Raw genomic sequence first — 22,442 nt, 5'->3', positions numbered from 1 at the left:
TTGTAGCGCGCCCTACATGGCTATACCATATAAACCATTTTCCACCCCGGCCGCAAGGCGACCGGGACGGAAAAGCGCTGGACGGTGTTTCTGTCCACCGCAGTCCCCCCCGCCATAATAATATGGCGGGGGAAATGGATGGCGGGCGGACAAGGATGTCGGGCGGATTGCCACCGCCCGCATGGCGGTGGTGATCCGCCCGACATCCTAATGGGCCCCAAAGTTATCATACTTCATAACTCATAGGATATATAACAAGATATACAACAGAGAAGAATACAATCTACTTGAACAAGAAGAATACAAAAAGCATATAATGCAAATATTATAATAAAACACTATAATATAATAAGAGAAAAATTATGGATATAAAAAATCATAGCATCAGAATACAATAATGTGTTCCAGAAAAAAAAAAAAGTGTACTATATGAATTTCTTGAAAAGAGAGAAAGGAAAGAAAGGAGAGAAGAGACGATGAGAAAGAGGAGAAGAGAGAGAGAAAGAAAAAAAGAAAAAAATAATACATTAAAAATGGGTTTTATAGGAATGATTAATGAAATCATGTACACTCCTACCGATGCACACTCACATATGCAAGCCTGAACACTCACATATACAAAGTAGAATATTCAATTAGTCAGTCACCCTGCATTTCAGAGTGACAATTGCGTAGTGGCACACTCATGCACACTGCACACACACATACACCCACACACACACACACAAACATATATGTGCACTGAAATACATCTATTAACATAAACACTACCCCAATCAATGGCATACTAATCCTTGTGCACAGACACAAGCATGCACACAGAATGCCACAAACATAGAAGTTATGCTGGACCAGTAGGGGTTTATGTTGGTATCTGCCTCAGGGCATCTAATTGTGTGACAGATAAAAAAGACATTTCATTTTCCATCAAAGTAATTAGAAAGCCAATGTGAAATGTGATGAAAAAATATGCAGATAAGCTTCAGAGAGCAAGAGAGTGCTTCGCCTAAAAACAAACTTGAGTAAACGGATAGAAGATTAGGAATGAAGGAGAATGATCACTAAGAAGTGAGTCTTCCCAGTGAATAAAAGGGCCCGAGTTAGAGAGCAGTTTATCTGTCAGTGACGTTTTTTGCTCCGTCTACCTGATATATACCTGCACTCCAAATTTAGAGATGCCCGCTACCCCAGCGGATATTATCATCATCATCATCATCATTATCATCATCATCAATAAAGCTTTATTCGATTTTTGCAAAAAAAATCATAAAAGCACATACCTCAACATTATAATCAATACAGCTTTGAAATAATTATCAAAAATATTAAACATATTGCCAATGACGTTAACTAAGAGCCCTTTCTTCAATTTTAATCGAGGGGAATAACATATTATGAAAAATTAATATAAAAATTGTTCTTCAGCATGTAATTTCCTTTTTTCGTTCAAATTAGCATACAGTAATCAAAATCCCAGTCTTTCTTGTTTTAAAACCCCGATCAAAAACGCAGAAGATAAAAGCAAACAGAAGTAGAGTTTAAGAACTGTAAAAACAACAGAGCAGGCCCGACTTGGTCAAATGTATTGGTTTTAGGATCGGAAATAGGAATTTATGCCGGAGATTATTATATTTTGGGAAAAACATAGTGACATGTAAAGTGTAATTAACAGTTGTATTGTCACATTCGCAAAGGGGCAGGTCCGAGACTCCGAGTTAGAAAAAAACATAATTAAAGGGAATGAGGAGGGGAAATAAATTCAACCAAAAGCGGATATCGATTGCATTAGTAGGAACTGCCATCGTGGCAACATGACAGAGCTGTATGGCCCACTTTCAATTCGCTTTTTTCATTTAAATAAAAATGAAAATTCAAAGTGGGATATTATTTGGGGGGGGGGGGGGGGGGTCAATGACCCCTCTCTCCATGGGGTTTTCTCCCATGGAGTGAGGGTCGTTGAAATGTTTGTACTTTCACTTGCTGCTATTCCTATGCCTTGGAAATGTTTTGTGATTCAATCAACGATGCAACGCTGATGAGATGTAATGCTTCATGTGATTTTTATGTGCCATGATTTTAAAATATAACATGACCTGTCAACCAATGTGGATCATGGACATTTACCGTCCGTTCTTGTCTCCTCCAGGTAAATATCAGTGCGGTCCCACCTCAGTGAAAGCCATTAAAGAAGGAGACATCGACCTCGGCTATGACGCACCTTTTGTGTTTGCGGAAGTGAACGCAGACCGAACGACGTGGCTTATTTTGAAAGACGAAACAAAGTGGAGAGTGAAAAGTAACAGCAGCTCTACTGGAAAATACATCAGCACAAAAGCTGTTGGCAGTACCATCCGAATGGACGTCACACACAACTATAAATATCCGGAAGGTAGGGTAAACACCTCACATACCCAGCGACGTTGAAAGGGCGCTGTGGTCTGGACCCTTGTGCAATCAAGGAAAATGCCAAATGACGGCTATTTGGGTAGAAAAATATATCACTAGTCAAGCTTTGATGAGCCTTCTCAGGTCACCTTTCCTAGCTAAGGCCTTGGTCATACACTTTATTGCCCCTCACAGCATTTTGCTGTCCTTGTTGGTCTGAAGGATGAGTGTCATGTTACTTTATTGATGGCTGCTTTGATACTTGGTCAGCCATGATAGCAGTGAACCTAGCAAGTGTTAAATAAGGGTCTTAAACAATGTAAGATGTGCAGATAATGGGACAATACTACATTACGTAAGAATCTCAACATCCCAGTAGGCTATTATCGACTTTAATATGTTGCTTTACGTTTAGAGGTTCTGTGCAAAGGCGAAGAGGGAATGTTTATTTAGCCATATATGCAAGACAGCGTAAAAAGGTGCTGCAATTGGTGGTTAGATGTGCAATTACCTAACAGCATGCAACCAATCTGATAAGACAGCAGCCGAGTCTGGTGGCTTATTGGACTAATGCATTCAGTGTAGCGGCTTGTGTTCAACCTCATGGTCATAAGCTCAAATCCCAGCGTGTCCACTAAGCCATTTGTCCTTCTGAGAATGATAAAATGAGTGCCATTAAGTTGGGTAACAATAAACATTTGTTGTTCAGTGCCAAGATACCCTTGGGTGAATATGCACTTTACAAAATACACAATATGTTAGTTGGCTAAAACAATCACAAGGGATATTTATGTGCTTTTTAATTTGAGCCTACCAATATGCACAAGCTGTTTGTGACAAAACCCTCATTAGAGATTTACCAAGAACTTATAGGTGCTTAAAGTCCTTCCATTGCCTATCATTGGTTGGCTTTATTCTTATTCTCATTATCTTTATTCAATGGCTCTCCACTGCTAAAACAACAGTTGAGGGACAGCATTCAGAACAATGTCATACATTCACCCCAGTACAGAGATCTGGGCCTAAATCCATCCTTTTATTGCTCACCATGCCATTCCAGTTTGAACCCAGCCATATGCAAATCAGTCTTGACCCTGTGCCTCATGGGAACAGTCCAGCCCCAACTGCCAAGCCAGGTCCTCCCTGGACTGGAAACAAGCATCCTAGGACCGGTTTTGGGGTTTCACTCCTCTTCAGCCAGGCTAGCTTGATTCCAGTGGCATGGAAAGCACAGGACCCACGTCTGGGCATACCCGTCCCACTCGGGTGCCAAATGCAAAAACAACAGTTGATGGACATAACGCAGGAGGGGCCATGAGCCCCCCGCATACTTAGTAATAAAGCCCCGGGGGTGGCGGTCCCTGGGGCTCGGGGGCCTTAGAGGCCCCCCATCATCAACATCAAAGCCCCGGGGCTGCGGGGGGGGGGGCGTGTGCCCCCCTGCTACAATAATTTCTTTGCCCCAGGGTTGGCGGTCCCCGGGGCAGTGTGGGGGGGGGGATTTGGCCCCCCTCACATTTTTGCTAGGGGCTAATTTGAAAAGAGCAGACCGGGTTTTTTTTTCCCGCAGGGTACGCGTACCTACGCATACCCCGTGATTTAAAAAAAAATCTCGGATCAGTAAAATAAAAAAATTACCCCACTTGATTTTAGAGGTGCACATGCGTAGTGATGCATGCATGTGCACACGGCATCGTGCACATGTCCACCTACAAATTGAAGTAACTGATGCAGCTGCCTGATCAAACCTTTTTTTTCCATCCTTATTTTTACTCTGCTGAGCAGCTTCTTGCCAATGCGGTACCACAAACAAAAGCCAGAAGGCATTGGCAGAATCGATAGGCCCCAAACTTCCTTTGACGATGTGTGTTAGAACTTATGTCCATTAAGAAATTGTCATGCAGGTTAGCACTTAACTTGAAAAAAAAGTAATACAAGTGCAAAGGGACAAAGTTCATCTTAAGATCTCGCTGCTGGCAATGAACAATTCTAGGCTATGTAAAGGCTACAACTGTCTAGTTTTGATGCCACCTCATGCCTCTTTCTTCAATCACCATACACTTACTGAAGCTTTAGCTCACTCTTGCAGATTCTGCTTCATCCATACTTTTTCCCTCTGGTACTGTTTGCTACGTTTCTTTCCCCACTTCTTTCTCTCTCCTGCTTTAGGTGGAAAACTTATGATGAAAACTTAGGGGGTCATTAGGATGACGGGCGGACTTAGTCCGCCCGACATCCTATGGGAATTCGGGACCTCCCGCCATAAGGGCGGGGGTCGCGTGGGGGTTATTAGGATGCGCCCGCCACAGTGGTGGGCGCATCATGCATTTTTAACATTATGGCAGGCGGTGCTCTCAGCACCGCCCGCCACAATGCTAAAAATGCATGTATGCATTTGCATACACAAAGAGGCAGGCACCGCGCGGTGCCTGAAGCATTGTGTATGCAAATGCTGGGGGGTACCACAGGTACCCCCCATGTGCACACCCCACCTCGCCTTCACTTTGGGGGCCCGCAGGGGGCCCCCGAAGTGAAGACCGCATGCCTTTTCTGTGGCAGCATCGCCGCCATTGAAAGGCATCTGTTTCTGCCCATTGTAATATGGCTGGCGGTGTCTGATAGACACCGCCGCCATATTAAACTTTTCCGCCCGGTCGCAAGGCGACCGGGGCGGAAAAGTGGCGGACGGTGAACCGGCAACCGTGGTCCCCCCGCCATAGTAATATGGCAGGGGGGAAATGGGTGGCAGGCGGGTATGGATGTCTGGTGGATCGCCACCGCCCGCATGGCTGTGGCGATCCGCCAGTCATCCTAATGGGCCCCTTAGTCTTGGTCCCTCTAAAATGCGTGATGGTTCACACCACCCTCAACCATCAAAGACAAATTAAGCATTGATGTGCAGACACTTACCACTTGGTTATAACTCGTGATCATTGCCCGCACCAAACCGTATGCAAAGGGTGATCTCATTTATGAAAGAGGAATGCTTTAAGAAAGTTACTGCCCTGCAGAGTAACATTGTCCTTTACAGAGTAAAGCACAAACAAGAAGATTCTGCTGGGCAAGATTTTGAATTATAGATGGATACACTGAATAATGGAGATGTTTTTCACTGAGGGGTTATAAATAACATCAGATATACAATGAGAGCAAAAGCGAAGTTCTCTTTAACCCCTTCGCTGCTGATGACGAGCTCAGCTCGTCATCAGCCACGGTGGTCGTGTGCGGATGACGAGCTGAGCTCGTCATCTAACGCGGCTTTTTGAAAATTGCCGCACACAGCGGGAAAAGCCGCCGCAGCGATGCGGTTAATCTCCCTCAGAACCCAGAGATGAATACCATTCCCATTATTCATTTTTTACCTGTTTGTAATTTTATCTTATTTATGAGCCTCCCTGTCAGCCTTAGGGTGGTCTCTTGCCAAAATTTTTTACCTTCACCCTTCTGTTTTGCTAACTACGTTTTTGCTGGCCTTAGAACATTCTTACCACTGCTAGCCAGTGCTACAGTGCTTGTGCTCACTCGTCAAAATATGGTAAATTGGCTTAGACCTGATTGCCATATTTAATTTACTTATGAGCCCCTAGTAAAGTGGCATACCATATATCCAGCGCCTATAAATTAAAAGCTACTAAAGGGCTTGCAACACTTATTGTGCAAACCACTTAAGTAGCACCTTCAAACATGTCCCAGGTCTGCCATTGCAATTTTAAACTGGCTATTTGACTTGGCAAAATAAACCCCTTGCCCAGCCATAAACTCTCCTTTTATTACATATATGGCGCCCCAAGGTGAGCCCTATATAGCCCATAGCAAACATAACAAGATGATAGACGGAGTGCTGAAACTTTTCAACCACTCACCCCCAGTCTAAAGATCTGGGCTTATTCCATCATTCTTTTTTCACTATGCACCCCAGTTTGGATCCATAGTGCAGGGTACATTGTAACTAAAAGGTTGGACATTTACTTTTTAGTTCTGCATGTCCTCCTAGTAAAAAACTCAATGTGATGTCTACTACTGTGAGACCTACCTCTCCAATATGATAGCATTTGGTTGACTTATTCCATGTAATAAGCACACATTTTGATTGGGAGCTTGTAATGGCTTCATGTTTAGTGTCTGAGCAAATGCAATTTAAAATTATCTTTAATGGTAAAGTCGAGTTTTAAGTTACAATTCTGAAATTGCCACTTTTAGATATTTGACATTTTCTTGTCCCAATTATTTGGTTCCTGCAGCCTGTTCCTGGAATCACATAACTGGGTGTAGTTGGCCGTTGGACATTTGAGGTAGGCCTTGCAATAGTGAAAAAGGAATTAAAGAGTTGTGAGGATTTGGGTGTATTATGTGGTAAGACTGTGCAGTTTTACTGTGGAATGCACTCACAAAGACTGTCCTGGGTCCATTCTGGCTAATATGAATAACCTTAAACTCAATCCTGGATAGCTATGGCTTCGAGCAGAAAGGCTTGCACAAAGGAACTTAGTGTAAAGCATTTAACAGTACCTAACATTGACATTAGAAAGCCAAACAGCACAAGAGAAAAGCAACACCAACTTATATAAATAGATTATAATATATGAATTTTTATAGTTCTCGATGAGCAAAATACACAGCAAAGTTCCTGCGGTACAGCTTTTTGAAGGGTTTATCACTGTTTATTTAAACCGCAAACAAACATTTCTGAATTTAAAGTTTGATGTAGTGGTCCTGATGGTGAGGATATAGGATGAAAAGATGCAGAAAAATGGTACGGTTGCTGTAAAGTCAACGCATTGCCTTTGCGGTGATTCCTCTGTCCATGAGTAGTGCAGTGCAACTTTGGCCACAGGGTTCAGGGTCCCTCAAGGTCCTCATCCAGACCATAAAAGGCCAGAGGGGCCAGGGTACCGATCCCCATGCACAGCGGTCCCTATGAAAACCTTCATTGTAGGCTAGCGTTCTTCTTGGGCAGCCAATCTGGACTCTGGTGACTTAGGTGCACCTCTCACGCCTTGCTGCTGCCACTAAACTCTTCTACGCTGTCCACCAACCCTTCACTGATCCAGCCCGGACCCGCCCGCCCGTGTCCCGCTGCCCGGCTGCTCTTTGACATCCAGAGCGGGGCCGCCGAGCGGAGACCGGCGAGGGCCGGACTTCATTGTCCAGAGGCCCTTGCGGCGAACCGCGTCACCGGGGAGCACCAGGAGGCGCTTAAATACAACATCAGCCCCATCGAGGGGGGTGAACCTCTCACGCCTTGCTGCTGCCACTAAACTCTTCTACGCTGTCCACCAACCCTTCACTGATCCACTGATCCAGCGCGGACCCGCCCGCCCGTGTCCCGCTGCCCGGCTGCTCTTTGACATCCAGAGCGGGGCCACCGAGCGGAGACCGGCGAGGGGTGGACTTCATTGTCCAGAGGCCCTTGCGGCGAACCGCGTCACCGGGGAGTGCCAGGAGGCGCTTAAATACAACATCAGCCCCATCGAGGGGGGTGAACCTCTCACGCCTTGCTGCTGCCACTAAACTCTTCTACGCTGTCCACCAACCCTTCACTGATCCACTGATCCAGCGCGGACCCGCCCGCTCGTGTCCCGCTGCCCGGCTGCTCTTTGACATCCAGAGCGGGGCCGCCGAGCGGAGACCGCGAGGGGCGGACTTCATTGTCCAGAGGCCCTTGCGGCGAACCGCGTCACCGGGGAGCGCCAGGAGGCGCTTAAAGACAACATCAGCCCCATTGAGGGGGGTGAACCTCTCACGCTTTGCTGCTGCCACTAAACTCTTCTACGCTGTCCACCAACGCTTCACTGATCCACTGATCCAGCGCGGACCCGCCCGTGTTCCGCTGCCCGGCTGCTCTTTGACATCCAGAGCGGGGCCGCCGAGCGGAGACCGGCGAGGGGCGGACTTCATTGTCCAGAGGCCCTTGCGGCGAACCGCGTCACTGGGGAGCGCCAGGAGGCGCTTAAATACAACATCAGCCCCGTCTCGCGGGACGCCGGGCGAAGCCCGGGCAAAGGGCGGGCCCTCTACGACCCTCCAAGGCCAGAAGAGGCCGGGCTGGATATACCCCCCTAATATCATTACCTTCATACCAAGTAGGTTATTTGACTTTGCACTTTGGTCGTGAATATCTTGATCAGCTAAAAAAAAAACATCATCATAGGGCCAGTAGTATCCTGGTATTGTACTATTTTGATCTGAGATCCTTAGAATTAAGCGAACTTTTCTACTTCTAGAGTATCTACGTGCATATTGTAATGTCCACCAGGGGAAGCAGCCCGGACCCGCCCGCCCGTGTCCCGCTGCCCGGCTGCTCTTTGACATCCAGAGCGGGGCCGCCGAGCGGAGACCGGCGAGGGCCGGACTTCATTGTCCAGAGGCCCTTGCGGCGAACCGCGTCACCGGGGAGCACCAGGAGGCGCTTAAATACAACATCAGCCCCATCGAGGGGGGTGAACCTCTCACGCCTTGCTGCTGCCACTAAACTCTTCTACGCTGTCCACCAACCCTTCACTGATCCACTGATCCAGCGCGGACCCGCCCGCTCGTGTCCCGCTGCCCGGCTGCTCTCTGACATCCAGAGCGGGGCCGCCGAGCGGAGACCGCGAGGGGCGGACTTCATTGTCCAGAGGCCCTTGCGGTGAACCGCGTCACCGGGGAGCGCCAGGAGGCGCTTAAAGACAACATCAGCCCCATTGAGGGGGGTGAACCTCTCACGCTTTGCTGCTGCCACTAAACTCTTCTACGCTGTCCACCAACGCTTCACTGATCCACTGATCCAGCGCGGACCCGCCCGTGTTCCGCTGCCCGGCTGCTCTTTGACATCCAGAGCGGGGCCGCCGAGCGGAGACCGGCGAGGGGCGGACTTCATTGTCCAGAGGCCCTTGCGGCGAACCGCGTCACTGGGGAGCGCCAGGAGGCGCTTAAATACAACATCAGCCCCGTCTCGCGGGACGCCGGGCGAAGCCCGGGCAAAGGGCGGGCCCTCTACGACCCTCCAAGGCCAGAAGAGGCCGGGCTGGATATACCCCCCTAATATCATTACCTTCATACCAAGTAGGTTATTTGACTTTGCACTTTGGTCGTGAATATCTTGATCAGCTAAAAAAAAAACATCATCATAGGGCCAGTAGTATCCTGGTATTGTACTATTTTGATCTGAGATCCTTAGAATTAAGCGAACTTTTCTACTTCTAGAGTATCTACGTGCATATTGTAATGTCCACCAGGGGAAGCAGAAGCAAGACAGCTGCGGCCGGCGCATCCATGATCGGCCCTATTGATAGCTTCATAACAAGAACAAACAATACAATTGACCTTAGTATTACACTCCTTGAGCGTAGAGTCTCACAAGACCTAGAACTCGCTTAGCGTAGGGTTTCACAAGAGCTATTAAAAACTAAACGCTCCTCTCTTGGTAGCATTGTATTGGTAAAAACTCCAGTAAAACACAATGATCTACAAGTAGGCTGCCCCCGAGAGATTCGACCTGACCTTCACACTATCCTTAATGAGATCAATCTGTCAGCAACAGATCCACTAATTGACTGTGACTCTGATGCGAGTAATGATCTAGAAAAGACACCTGATTTAAACATAGATCATACTCCGGAAATTGTAAAAGAGAATATTGTGTCGCTGTCAAGACTGGGGCAAGAGGGTGCCATTCGAAAACGGATGCAGTAAGCAACGAAACCTACTCCCTCTGTTGCAAAACATTGCAATATAACAAAAGCACAACCCAGTAAAGGTATAAGCAAACATCCCACTGCTAGTGGAATAATAATACACACAGGGCCATCAATTGAAGATATCCAGGGAAACAATCAGGCGCGTGCGGTCAATCCCGGCGCGTCCACAGAAAATGACCAATTAATCGAAAGAGTTGGTGACCTTTTGGCCATCTTTATGTCACCAATTGAATCTAGATTGGCCCGTATTGAAAAACAAATAGAGGAACTTATTGCTGTTAACAAAAAAGCTCCTAGCGATATTAGAATCACTAACACAGGCCCAAAAACAACTACTACTAAATCTATAATTTCCAAACTGAAAGCCAAAGCCATCCCACTTGTAGATACGGCGACAAAAGCAAAATCAGTCGTTTCTGCAAGCAGAGAAAGTCCTTCAAATAACTCTGCTATAGAAAGTAGTTCCACCCCGAGCATAACCACCAACACCCAGGCTACAACTACAAATGCAGGGAAGAAGATAGCAGCATCTCATGGCATGACAAAGACATCTAACCATCCAAATGCCATTTTCCCAACTTCCCAAAAACCTCGGCCATCACATGATCCGCCGTACAATTCAAGACAGATTCCTCCACGAATGAATTTGCCACCCGAATGTGGTGCTTATGTACTGGTCCTGGTCAATGTTCCTACACTCAGATACGACCAGGAGGAAACTTTTTCCTCTTTGAAAAATAAGATCTTGCATTGGTTGATAGCAAACTGTAATTTCCCGAGAGAATGCTCAGGAGAAATAAATCATGTCCAGAGAGTAGGATGGATAGGCCCCCTGAAGAAAAAATTCGAGGGGGATTGTATATCCATAAGTTTTAAGAATCCACAATGGGCTGAAAAAACCTTGCCAAGGGCTCCCTCACCTTCGGTTTGGGAATTTAATACCACCCTTCTCCCGGTGGGATATTTTTACAGGCACCTGATTACAACTCACACAACTATGGGACCTAATCTAGTTACTCCTTTTTTTGATCACTACCAGATGACAGAAATAAACTCCCCCTTTTTACATCAGTATTCTAAATTTACTTATCCGAATGTTCCCACACAAAAACATCAAGCACAGATACACTTGCACTCTATGACTCATCCCTATCTGTCCACAATGCCGCACAAAGAATACAGGGACCCTCGCTGGCATAAAGTTGCTGCTGCACCAGGCAATTCCTACAGCATCCCAATCCAAAATAGGTTTAGTGCACTGTCTACCCTGGACTTTAATGATTGACAAGAGAACGATCAGTCCGAAGGGACAACTATGTATACATCAACTTCAGAGGGGCAGGCGATAGATAGCAATCTAGACAGAGAGGAAAAGGACATAGTAACTGTCTCTGACAAACACATTTCTATTCCTTTTACCCGAATGGGATCGACCGATGTGGCCAATCCATTACAAGTAAAAATTAGTGCTGTGCCACCGGAAAACCTATTAAACCCATTCCCTCTAGTCATAACTCACCTACCTCCCTAATACATCTAAAATTTTGGAACATAGCTGGCTTGCTGGCTAAAGTGACGAACCCCAACTTCCTGAACCAAGTTAACACGAGCAGTATTATCTGTCTCCAGGAAACTTGGGCTACCGACCCAATACACATAATCGGATATAAGACCTTTTTTCCCCAGCCAAAAAATCTCCATCTGGAAGAAGTAGTGGTGGTCTAATTACCTACATAGCAAATACTCTATGCAATGAGGACATTCTTCCTCTGAAATTAAAAGAGAACTATCAAATAATTATTCTAAAGAGAACTAATCAGAGGATATATGTTGTAGTAAATTTCTATAACAACATGAAAGTAGACGACTTGATTAACCTTCTCTCAGAGATCTCCCTAGTTCTTCAAGATTTAAAGGAGCAATATGTTAATAAATCATGTATAATACTTTGGGGTGGTGACTTTATTCTCCACCTATGCGGAAACAATAACACTGATAAGTGTGGAATTGAGAAAGATGATGGCAACAGAATAACACACTTCACACACTCGATTGAGGGCGAAAAAATGAACGAGGTCATAACAGAATTAGAACTGGGCTTCGCAAATGAACTGAGGTCTTTTCGAGTACCCTTCACACCAACATTTAACGGTAGGGGACTAACGAGTCTGATAGACTATGTTTTGATCTCAGCACATAAAGGCCCAAATATTGAATTATTTGAAGTAGTTAAAAACCCGCGATCCCTTCCCAATTATAATCGCCTTGAGTGATCTGAAAAATCAAAAAGAACCTGACATATTGACAATGTTGGACCAACAAAATCTTGAGCTAGGTTCTTTGAATGGATATACTTTAAAGTGGGGAAACATTGATAAAAAAGCCACTACTTCAGAAATAGTCACCGAATGTAAGGCAGATATCTTAATCTGCCTAGGGTGTGAGATAAAATGTAGCGACGTAATAACTAGCTTTAATGCTATTTCACAAAACATAAAGAAGGCACTTACTAGATCCCATAAACAAAAAAATCAGGTGAAGAAAGGCTGGTTTAGCCCAGCCTGTACTAAAGCATACTCAAAACTAAAGAAAGCGCTAGGAAGGGACAAAAGAGACAGAGAGGAGGTCATTAGCCTAAGAAAAGAATATGCCCTAGCTCTAAAAATTAGAAAACAAGAGATAAAAGCTGATTTATGGGAGCGTCTTAGGAAAAGTTCGGAACTCAAAGACAGCGCAGAGTTTTGGCAAATAGTAAGGTCTCCATATCTTACAGACAAAGAGGATCTATCATCCATTGATATTGCAATCACCAATAACGAATGGGTAAACCATTTTTCTACAGTTTTTAGTATAGGGAAATCACACGGTATGGATTATATAGATTCATTGAATCAAGTTACTTATCAACTAACTTTGCACTTTACACACGACGAGCTAAAAAAAGCACTAAAGTCCTCAAAAACAGGTAAAGCCCCAGGGCCAGACGGGGTTCCTGTTGACATTTTTAAATATGAGGAAGATCTCTGGTCCCCGCTCTTGACGAATGTCTTAAATGCTATCGCAGAAGAAGGCCTTTTAAAATCATGGAAAACATCAGTACTTGTCCCGATCTTTAAAAAGGGAGACCGAAACTGCCCGACCTGTTACAGGCCCATTTCACTCCTGGACTCTCTTGGGAAGGTCGCCGGTCGGATCGTTCTCGAGAGACTGCAGGAGTGGTCAGCTACGCAAAACATCATATCAGAAATACAGTACGGATTCCGAGAGGGGTTAGGTACTGTAGACCAAGCATTAAACCTGTCTTTATTGGCAGGAAAATATGTGGAGGCCAAGGGGACTGCATTCCATATGGTGTATGTAGATTTGTCCGCAGCCTTCGATTGTGTTATACACTCGAGGCTGTGGAGAATCATTTTAACAATGGGAGTTGACCCTTCTATCATGGACTTCCTTCGAGAACTTTACACCGGAACAACAGGTAGAGTGAGATTCGGGACTAAGGGCCAACTCACAGAAAGTTTTAGAGTGGAAAAGGGGGTCAGACAGGGATGCGCGCTGGCCCCCTTTTTATTCACCCTCTATACAAATGGGCTTGAGGCCGCCATGTTGGAAGGAAGCAAAGATCTCCCCTCAGTTGGTCGTCGGCAGATACCTGCTTTGTTATATGCCGACGACGCGGTCATCTTAGCTAGAACTCCTGTGGAATTACAGCGAGCATTGGACAAATACTGCGATTTCATGTTGAGCCTAAATGTGACCCTAAATGTAAAAAAAACTTTTACCATGCACACGGGGAAAAAAAGTGCAAAACCCAAAAGACTATTTGTGAAAGGAGAAGCACTGGAAAGAACACCAACATATCAATATTTGGGAATCGTAATCGATGAAAACTTTAAGTGGAAGGCAGCAATCAATGCCAGGAAATTGTCCTTTTTAAGTGCAACCACGGCATTAAGATCACTTGCACAAAAACTGGGCCAGAAACCACCGTTAGAAATATACAATGCGAAATGTGCCAGTACCGCCATCTACGGGACAGGGATATGGGGTTTCGCAAATGTGATTGAACTACAAAAGGTGGAGAATTCTTTTTTGAGATTCTTACTTGGACTACCGAAAAATTCTTCCACATATGCCTGCCATGTAGAGTTGGGCATAGACTATTTAGAAGACATCATAAAAGCCCAGCCAGTAATGTTATGGCGCCGAATTTGGGTTACTGAACAATGTCACCTAACAAGATCCATTGTACAAGACATTCAGACACTTGATCATTACAGAAGGATAAAATGGTTAGCTTACGTTAAAGCCCTCTTAACAGATATCCATTATCCCTAAACAATATCTCAAAGGAAGATTTAAAGAAAGCATGCCTTGCACATCTGCACCAGGTACATCTGCTAAAAGAGATTCAGAAACCTTCTGTTCAGCAGAGTCTATTGGTACAAACTGTGTTCTCCGTAGAACCTTATTTGACGTATAGAGTAACCCAATTCGAAAAATTGCTGCTGACACGCTTCAGGTTTAACATGTTCCATTTATTGATCTCCTTTCCCATTCAGAATGACTGGTCATCAAAATTATTAGCATGTCCTTGTGACTCTCAATCAAAACAGTCAACTATACATACAACATTATTTTGTAAATTCCTTATGGCACCCCGGAGGCACTGGCTATTGCCCATATTAAAACATTGGGGCTTACGCCAATGCCGTCCAGCATATTTGGCGCTTCAATATCTTGAAAACGAATTAATAGCAAAAGCGATTGCACGCTTTCTTAAATTTTGCATACGCCATCGCTCTAATCTTTGATATTGATGAGTTTCTAAATTATCCTAATTAAGATTTGATGAATTGAGCACAAAGATTATACATCATAGCCAAGTCTCTAGGAACAGTGTGTTTTTTATAAACTGTTTTTTTTTTGTTTTTTTTAAATAGAACAGTAATAATTAATATCTGTTTTTTTAACTGTTTTTATAAATTGAGCAACTGTCTAAAATGTATTTTATGAACTTTTATGGTGTTTCTATCATTATGAAAAACCGAATAAAGTTGGTTTTGATTTGATTTGATTTGACTTAGGTGCAAGTTTTGTAAAGAATCGGTCCCTTGGGGGGCACAGCGGCAGTTAGTGGTAATTCCTCTACCAAATTGCCAATTTGGGCTTCTTCAGCTTTAATGCCCCTTGTGCTCTTCCAGGGATCCAAACCCCTGACTGTTGGAGTCACTGCTTCAGTCCCGGTCTGGTGGATGACAGTTCCCTGAGCCAGGAGCCACAGGCACAGTCCTAACTTCGTTTGCCCAAGTTGCAGCAGGTGCAGTCCAACCGACGTGCAACCTCTTTTTGTGTGGTCCAAGGGTTAGCAGGGCAGTCCTTATTCAATCCTTGCTCCAGTTCCGATGTGAAGTGAGGTTCAGGGTGCCAAGGGTGCCATATTTATCCTTAAAATGTCCTGAGAGGACTCAGTCACTAGCCAACGAGTTAGCAGTTCTCCTCCCTCTTGGTGATGACGTCCCTGCTATATGTGGCATCTGACAATCCCAGAGTGCACTATTCTGGCTACTCTCAAGATGTCTGAACAGTTACTGTGAGGAACTTGGTAGCCCACCCTAGAGTTGTGGCTACCTATAGGCTACACAGCCACATGAAAACCGGGTTGGGAACATGTCTTCCCTCTCTGACCCTCTGTCTAGCCAGCCTACCTGAACAAATGGCAGCGCTCAGGAGTATAATTGCCATTTTCACCTTTGAATCTCGGCTTTTGAGCTAATACCCTAGGTGTCATCCTGCAAGGGGGGCTACCACATCTCCCTGCAGCAGGGTACTACTGTTTATAAACCTGGGACTTGTTCACAGTACTCCACAGATGGGCAGAAAGCTTTCTGGTGGCCAGTGCCCCTGTGAGCAACTGGATCACCTAAGTCACAGAGTGGCAGCTTTCTAAAAGTTGCTTTACTTTAATAGTGACATTATATTCGACCAGGGAATCAGGTCAGGTTTAATGCCACAATTGTTTGATACCTTACAATACCCAGTTAGGGAGTCCCATTCAGAAGTTATCCATGCTCAACTGCAAGCCGGTAACCATGTTTTAGCCAATGGGGCTACTAGTTTTTCGCCGGTAAAACAAAAACTTTAGGGGTTTCTCTGCTAAGACACTTATATGCATACATGTCACACTTAATAATATACAGCTCCCTTCCTCAGGGCTCTTTAGGCCTTCCTTAGAGAATACCTACATACATTGTTAAGATAAGTGATGATTTTACCATTAGTTGTAATGGCATAGTCGAATTGACAGTTTGACAACTGACCTTTCAATCTGCAGTGGCAGGCTAGGAGCCATTTTATATCATTTTTCAAACACAGGGTGGCACAATCAGTGCTGTAGCCCTGGGTGGACACTCGGCCTTACATGCCCTTAGTTTACCATATACTATGGACTAGGGACTAGGGACTTATAAGTAAGTCTTTTTTTACAAACCTTTGTAAAGGGTTAGAACACTGGCACTGAGATCTGGTTAGCAGGCCTCAGGCCACTCCCAGCATCAAAAAACCAGCAGCAGGTAGTCCAAATTGGGGAAAAAGTGTGGGAGGGGGTGCTGCAAAAAGTCTTACAAGAGGTTTTCACTACCAGCACATGTAGAGCTTAAATGTACATGTCCAGCTTTTTAAATACACTGCACCTTGCCCTCTGGGCTGTCCAGGGCCCAAACAAGGGGTGATTTGTATGCATTGAAAGGAAGGTTTGGGCCTGACAAAAGTTTATTTTTCCAGGCAGTCACAAGGCAGCTTAAAACTGCACACACAGACTGAAAAGCCAGCCTGAGACATGTTTGAAGTACTACTTATGTAGATCGCACAATAAGTATTGCAGGCCCACTAATATCATTTCATTTACAGGGCGTGGGTACATGTAAAATCAATTTACAAGGGACTGATGCCATTTGGGAACAAGCTAATGTTACCATGTTTTAAGTAGTGTGCACATGCACTTTAGCACGGTTAGCAGTGGTAAATTGAGATGATTTCTAAGGCCAGCAAAAACGAGATCAGCAAAAATAGAAGGGATGCAGGCAAAATGTTTTGTGGAATACCACCGTAAGGCTTGCAGGATCACCAACCTCTCTCTTGCTTGTTACAAAATATAGGAATCTGGGGCCAGATGTAGGTATCCAAATACCGGTCGGTAACCGTTACCGACCGGTATTTGGATACTGAGATGTAGGGCATCTTAAAATGCAGATTCAGTAATTTTACCGAATCGTAATTTTACCGATTTGGTAATATTACTGAATCTTTATTTTGAGATGTAGGTGGCACTGTAAACAGTGCCACAGGGCTTTAAGGATTCGTTATTTACCAACGACTATTAGTTGGTGGTAAATAACAAATACCTGTGTATATGCAAATCTGTGCATCTACACCTGTGCCATGTGGCACACATACATGCCCTTAGGGCACACAAGCCCTATCAGGGGTGCAACATGGTGTCAAAGTGACACCCTGCCACCCTTGAATTATTCGGTATTTACCGAATCGGTAATTACCGATTCAGTAATTGAATTCATTCATTCCTATGGGCCTCCTGGCCCATAGGAATAAATGGCAATCACCGAACGGTAAATACCGATTCGGTAATTACCGAATCTTACCGATTCGGTACAAAATACCGAATATTTACCTACATCAGATTTACCGATTCTAAAATACCAAATCGGTAAAATTTGGTATTTTAGAATCAGTAAAAATGATTTACCTACATCCAGCCCCTAGGCATTAATGACATTTATGAGAAAAACATTAGACATCCTGAGTGGTTGTCATATTTATGTTGCATGCAATATTTATAATGCAATTGTAGAATATGTGAATGTGAACACCTGCTGAATTGTACAAATGTTCTACATCGAAAAAACACAAGGATTGTTAAAAACATATTTGAATGGTATATTTCAGGAGTTTTGCACATAACAATTAACTAATATATCAAGTTCCGCTCACACAGAATCATACGTGCACACACCCCCATACAGGGCTTGACTCCCCATATGAGGACACAGGAGAGCATGAAGGCTACTATTAAGGGTGGATGAATGGGAAATCAGCCATGAGGAGTGAACACAATTTTCTTGCAGACACATTCATAATCTGCCTCCAAATGATCCTGGAGAAGGCCAGAGTGACTTTCTGCAATCCCTCTGTACATTTTTGAGCTTATATCAAAACATTTCCCACTGCTGCTTTAACCCAGTCCTGCGCTGTACCCACATGGGCACCGGCACAAACAATCAACTCCCAGAGGCAAATGTAATCAGATATGCATAGGTGCAAAGGCACATACTTTCCCTCCTCTAACCAACAATCATAGACACTAACAGACACTACTCCTCTTAATGCGTTATCATCCAAGTTTTTAGAATGAATTAGATGTAATACCATAAAATATTTAAAACACATAGTTAATTTAAAAACAATAATATTTCAGTTGTGTTACAGATATAATCATCACAAACATTAGAACACGCAAAATATTTCTTCATTATATACCCTGTGCCAATTCCAAAGGAAGACACCTGTTCCTAAGAGTTCAAACATTGAATCTCATAAAACAAGGCAGTTTCAAAGTGTAGTGGCTGATGTGCTGATGATAACTAGTTAGAGGATTGTGTTCAAGATAGCATAGTGAGCCTTCTGGTTTTGAATTGTATCTTCTGGTCCATCAGAGCATTGTACACTATACAGAAAAAAAACCTTATGCCTTCTCCCTAATTTCTTTCTGCCAGGTTCAGACAAGGAAAGATTTGTGTTCAAAAAGGCATCCAGAAAGCTGTTTAAAAAAGGAGTGTTTGCAGAGAGCTTGAGCCCAGAGGAGTGGCTGAGCGATGAACTCATCGATGAATTTAGTGATGATTCTGATGATCAAGAATCCGAGGAGCAGTTTTCTGGCGAGTTCCAGCTTTCTGAATCAGCCCAAGTTGGTCAAGATATCAATGTAGCCATAGCAATCAAGAACCCAACCTCTGAAAACAAGACTGTCAACGTGAAGATCTGCGCCTATGCGATAACATACACCCGTACTCCTGGGGCGACGATCATCAAGCACTCAGTCCATCTCCAACTCTCACCTAATGAAGGTATGGTCAGAGACTATCCAGTCACAGAACACAAATGTCTCTTGTTGACTCAATCTATCATAGTTACACTCCAGTAGTGCAAAGATGAAAAGACCACTAGAGCAAGATGTGTTCATATAAAGAATGTGGCAGATAAAAACCTCAAATAATTTCAACTGCCTAGAGATGATAAAAGGTAACATTGATTGGTCTTTATAAAGACAACGTTTATGGGGATCTAATAGTAAGATAGTTAAAAGGACTGGAAAAAGCTCTAGTGAGTTAGGCCCTTTTTCATTTTAAGCACTGACCTTTAGGTGTCACTGAGCACCCCAGATATGTTACGCCTTTATAAAGCGACAACAATTTACGCATGGATCTATTTTTGGCAGGTTGCCAAGTTACACTCAATTATAACACCCTCTTTAATGCAGGTCAGATGAACGAGATGAAAAAGTGGGCTGTTGTACATTTCTTTCTCTCTCTTATAATGCACAACACAACTAGGCAAATGAGACAAAGGATGGGCAACATTAGGATAATTTCCTTATTCTGGAAGACCTTTTAGACCTTGACAGTTTATGTAGTCAATATAGAACCACAATATATCAACATTCCTCTTATTCTTTGTGAATTCATTCTGAAAATTTGAAGGTATGGCCTCACACATCGCCTGAGTGTCATACTTCATCATCGGACATCCTTGCTCCCCAGAGCAGGGCCAGCTCACCTGTGAAATTACAGGAAGTACATATGGATGAGGGGTAGGTGGGAATCCAAGAGGAATAAGAGCTAAACATCCCAGGAACCTTTAATCAGGAACTACCTTTATTCTGTTCTGTTTATTCTGTTCTGAGGAAAACAAGTTGAATAAAGGCTGAAGCATGTCTAGGAGTCATAATTACTCCTGCATCTAGTAGGTTGACATGTTTCAGCCAATGGTCCCATACAAGGGCTGCGGCTTTCATCATGACGAAGGACCCCTATTCCTTATATTACTTTGCAAGCATATTACACATACAGCAGGCATACACAATACTCATTTGTATATATCTTCTTTCCTGCTAAGTAGAGGAACGCTTCATCAGCATGTATTTAGAAGGTCCGTAAGCTAAACTAGGGGAAACCCTCATAGAGGAGTACATTCGGGGTGGCCTTGTAGTAAAACATTAGTCACAGATTGCACCCTGCTTTTTCACCAACTACAACATCTGTCTCCGATCAAAGGTTAACTGTAATCGATTATTCCTCATCTAAGCTCAATGTAGCAATTGTATTCAGAGAAACACATGCACTTCATTGTGATTAAGCACTGGGTGATTGTAATGAGCCTTAAAGATGCATGACTTACTGCCCTCTTAATCCTTTTTCGAAATTCACTATATGCAGTCAACATTAGAGAAAGCAATTTCCAAATGTCTACCATGACTAACTATGCATGTGCTTTTACGTAAACGTGTGTTTCACTTCAGAGATATTCAGAATGTCAGTAAAATTGGTTCCCGAATTCACAGCTCTGTACCGCATGGTCTGAACATCAGGAGCACAGTCTAGAAACGTTCAAGTGTGTCCACCCCTTTTATGTAGCACCACCATAAATACCACCTTAAGGTACTGTTAGGTTCTTACTACTGCTCCCAGTGTTATTACTATGTGACCCTACAAACTCCTATTCTATTTTTCATCAAAATTCATTATGAGACGGAAGTAAAATAGACATGGAGGCTAGTGGTTAGAGAAATCTGTTTGAGGTTCCTTTAGTGAAGAACACTCTGTGGATTTGTGGACTAATCATGCTATGGATTTATGACTATATAGCACCACATTCCCCAAGGTGCAAACATTATCTGTTATCAGCCGCGGCCGGAAGTGGGAGTACCGGGCGGTGACAAGGGGAGGGGGAGGGGTAGGGTGGGGGGGTAGTAATATATGGATTATGGACTTTAAAAGGTAGGTAAACATAAAAATAAATAAAACTAATTTGTTGCACACACTGCATCACCAAATGCGATGCAGTGAGTGCAACAAGTACCGGCCGGTACTCACACTACCGGCCGTGGCTGTCTGTTATTAGAGGTGGGTGGAACTCGCAGAGTTTCACTCTGTGGATTTCCACAGAGTTCCATGAAAACTCTGCGTGATTCCATGAAGTTCTGCCAGTAGACAGAAACGCCATGTCACACTGATTTTTAGCACAGGAGCTTGCTCCACACTGAAAAATCAGCAAGAACAGCACCACGTGGTGTGCCAGAGGGCCCTGCTTCTTTTCTGCTGCTTGAGTAGATTTTCTACTTGAGCTGCACCCACACAAAAGAAAAAACTCTGCCATGTGGCAGTTGGCAGAATGTTGCCACAGCTCAGTGTTACAAGCGTAACAGCGAGTGGGCAAAACTCTGTGAACTCCGCTGGCAGAGCGGAATTTATCACCCACTCCTATCCATTATGAGAACATTGGCCCACAAATTACTTTTGCCTCATTGTTTGCAAAACTAGCATATAGAGGTCACTAGGTGAGGACTCTTAACAGTCTAGGAATGATTGGCAACATTGTTTAAATTGTGACAGTGGTTGCATTGGTGGGCACCCGTGTTCATTGTTGTGGTCAGAGACTAATTATTCATCATCAGAGTTTGACATTGAGTAAGAGAGAGAAACAAAGAAAACCGAGAAGGAAGAAGAAAAGAAAGATAGCAAATCAGTGGCAAAGTTATAAAGAAGGGGTAAATAGAGGCTTAAAGGTCCGGCCAGAGTGAAAAGAAGAGTAAAGAAGGGTAGGATTGTGAACGAAGGAGGCATTAGGTGGAATTAAAACCTGCAGACTTAGGGTTTAGGTTCGGCTGATGGATACTCTGTCACAAACGTGACATCTGTCTGCCTCATCACAGGTGCATTACATCCTAATGCACTAGTAATAAGGTGGATTGTATTAGGTATCATGTTTGTGATGGAGTACCATTCAGACCCGTAGTATGCAACTATTCAATGGGGCCAGTGGCAGGATCCTAAGAAAAATATTTGTCCCACTCCACTTATTATTTTAAGAATTAACGACTGGATTTAAATCTCCTTTTTGGAATAATAATGTGTGTTTTTTATATATATCTTTCTATCAATTGTTTCTGTCGTTTAATAGTGGTGCAAGAAATACCCCTAGCCAGGTTATGGTGGGAGATTGGCTACAGAATTGTATATGTGATTTAGTAGAATTCCTTTCCAAAAACCTTACTAGAACTACTCCACGGAGACACACAAAACG

The 22,442-nt window shown here is 43.9% G+C and overlaps 1 protein-coding gene across 1 annotated transcript in view; it reads left to right on the top strand.

The window, feature by feature from the left end:
* The window catches only part of LOC147705971 (protein-glutamine gamma-glutamyltransferase E-like), a 285,536-nt gene that overhangs the window by 120,394 nt on the left and 142,700 nt on the right, over window positions 1–22,442 (top strand). Inside the window, exons 9-10 of the mRNA XM_086932428.1 lie at window positions 2,147–2,389; window positions 18,857–19,207. Coding sequence (XP_086788554.1) covers window positions 2,147–2,389; window positions 18,857–19,207 — 594 coding nt within the window. The remainder of the gene's footprint in view (window positions 1–2,146; window positions 2,390–18,856; window positions 19,208–22,442) is intronic.

Source organism: Lissotriton vulgaris, chromosome 7, assembly GCF_964263255.1.
Source record: "Lissotriton vulgaris chromosome 7, aLisVul1.2, whole genome shotgun sequence".
In the NCBI taxonomy this organism is placed as follows: domain Eukaryota; kingdom Metazoa; phylum Chordata; class Amphibia; order Caudata; family Salamandridae; genus Lissotriton; species Lissotriton vulgaris.
The sequence above is the reverse complement of the archived record's forward strand: the minus strand, read 5'-3'. Positions and strand labels throughout refer to the sequence as shown.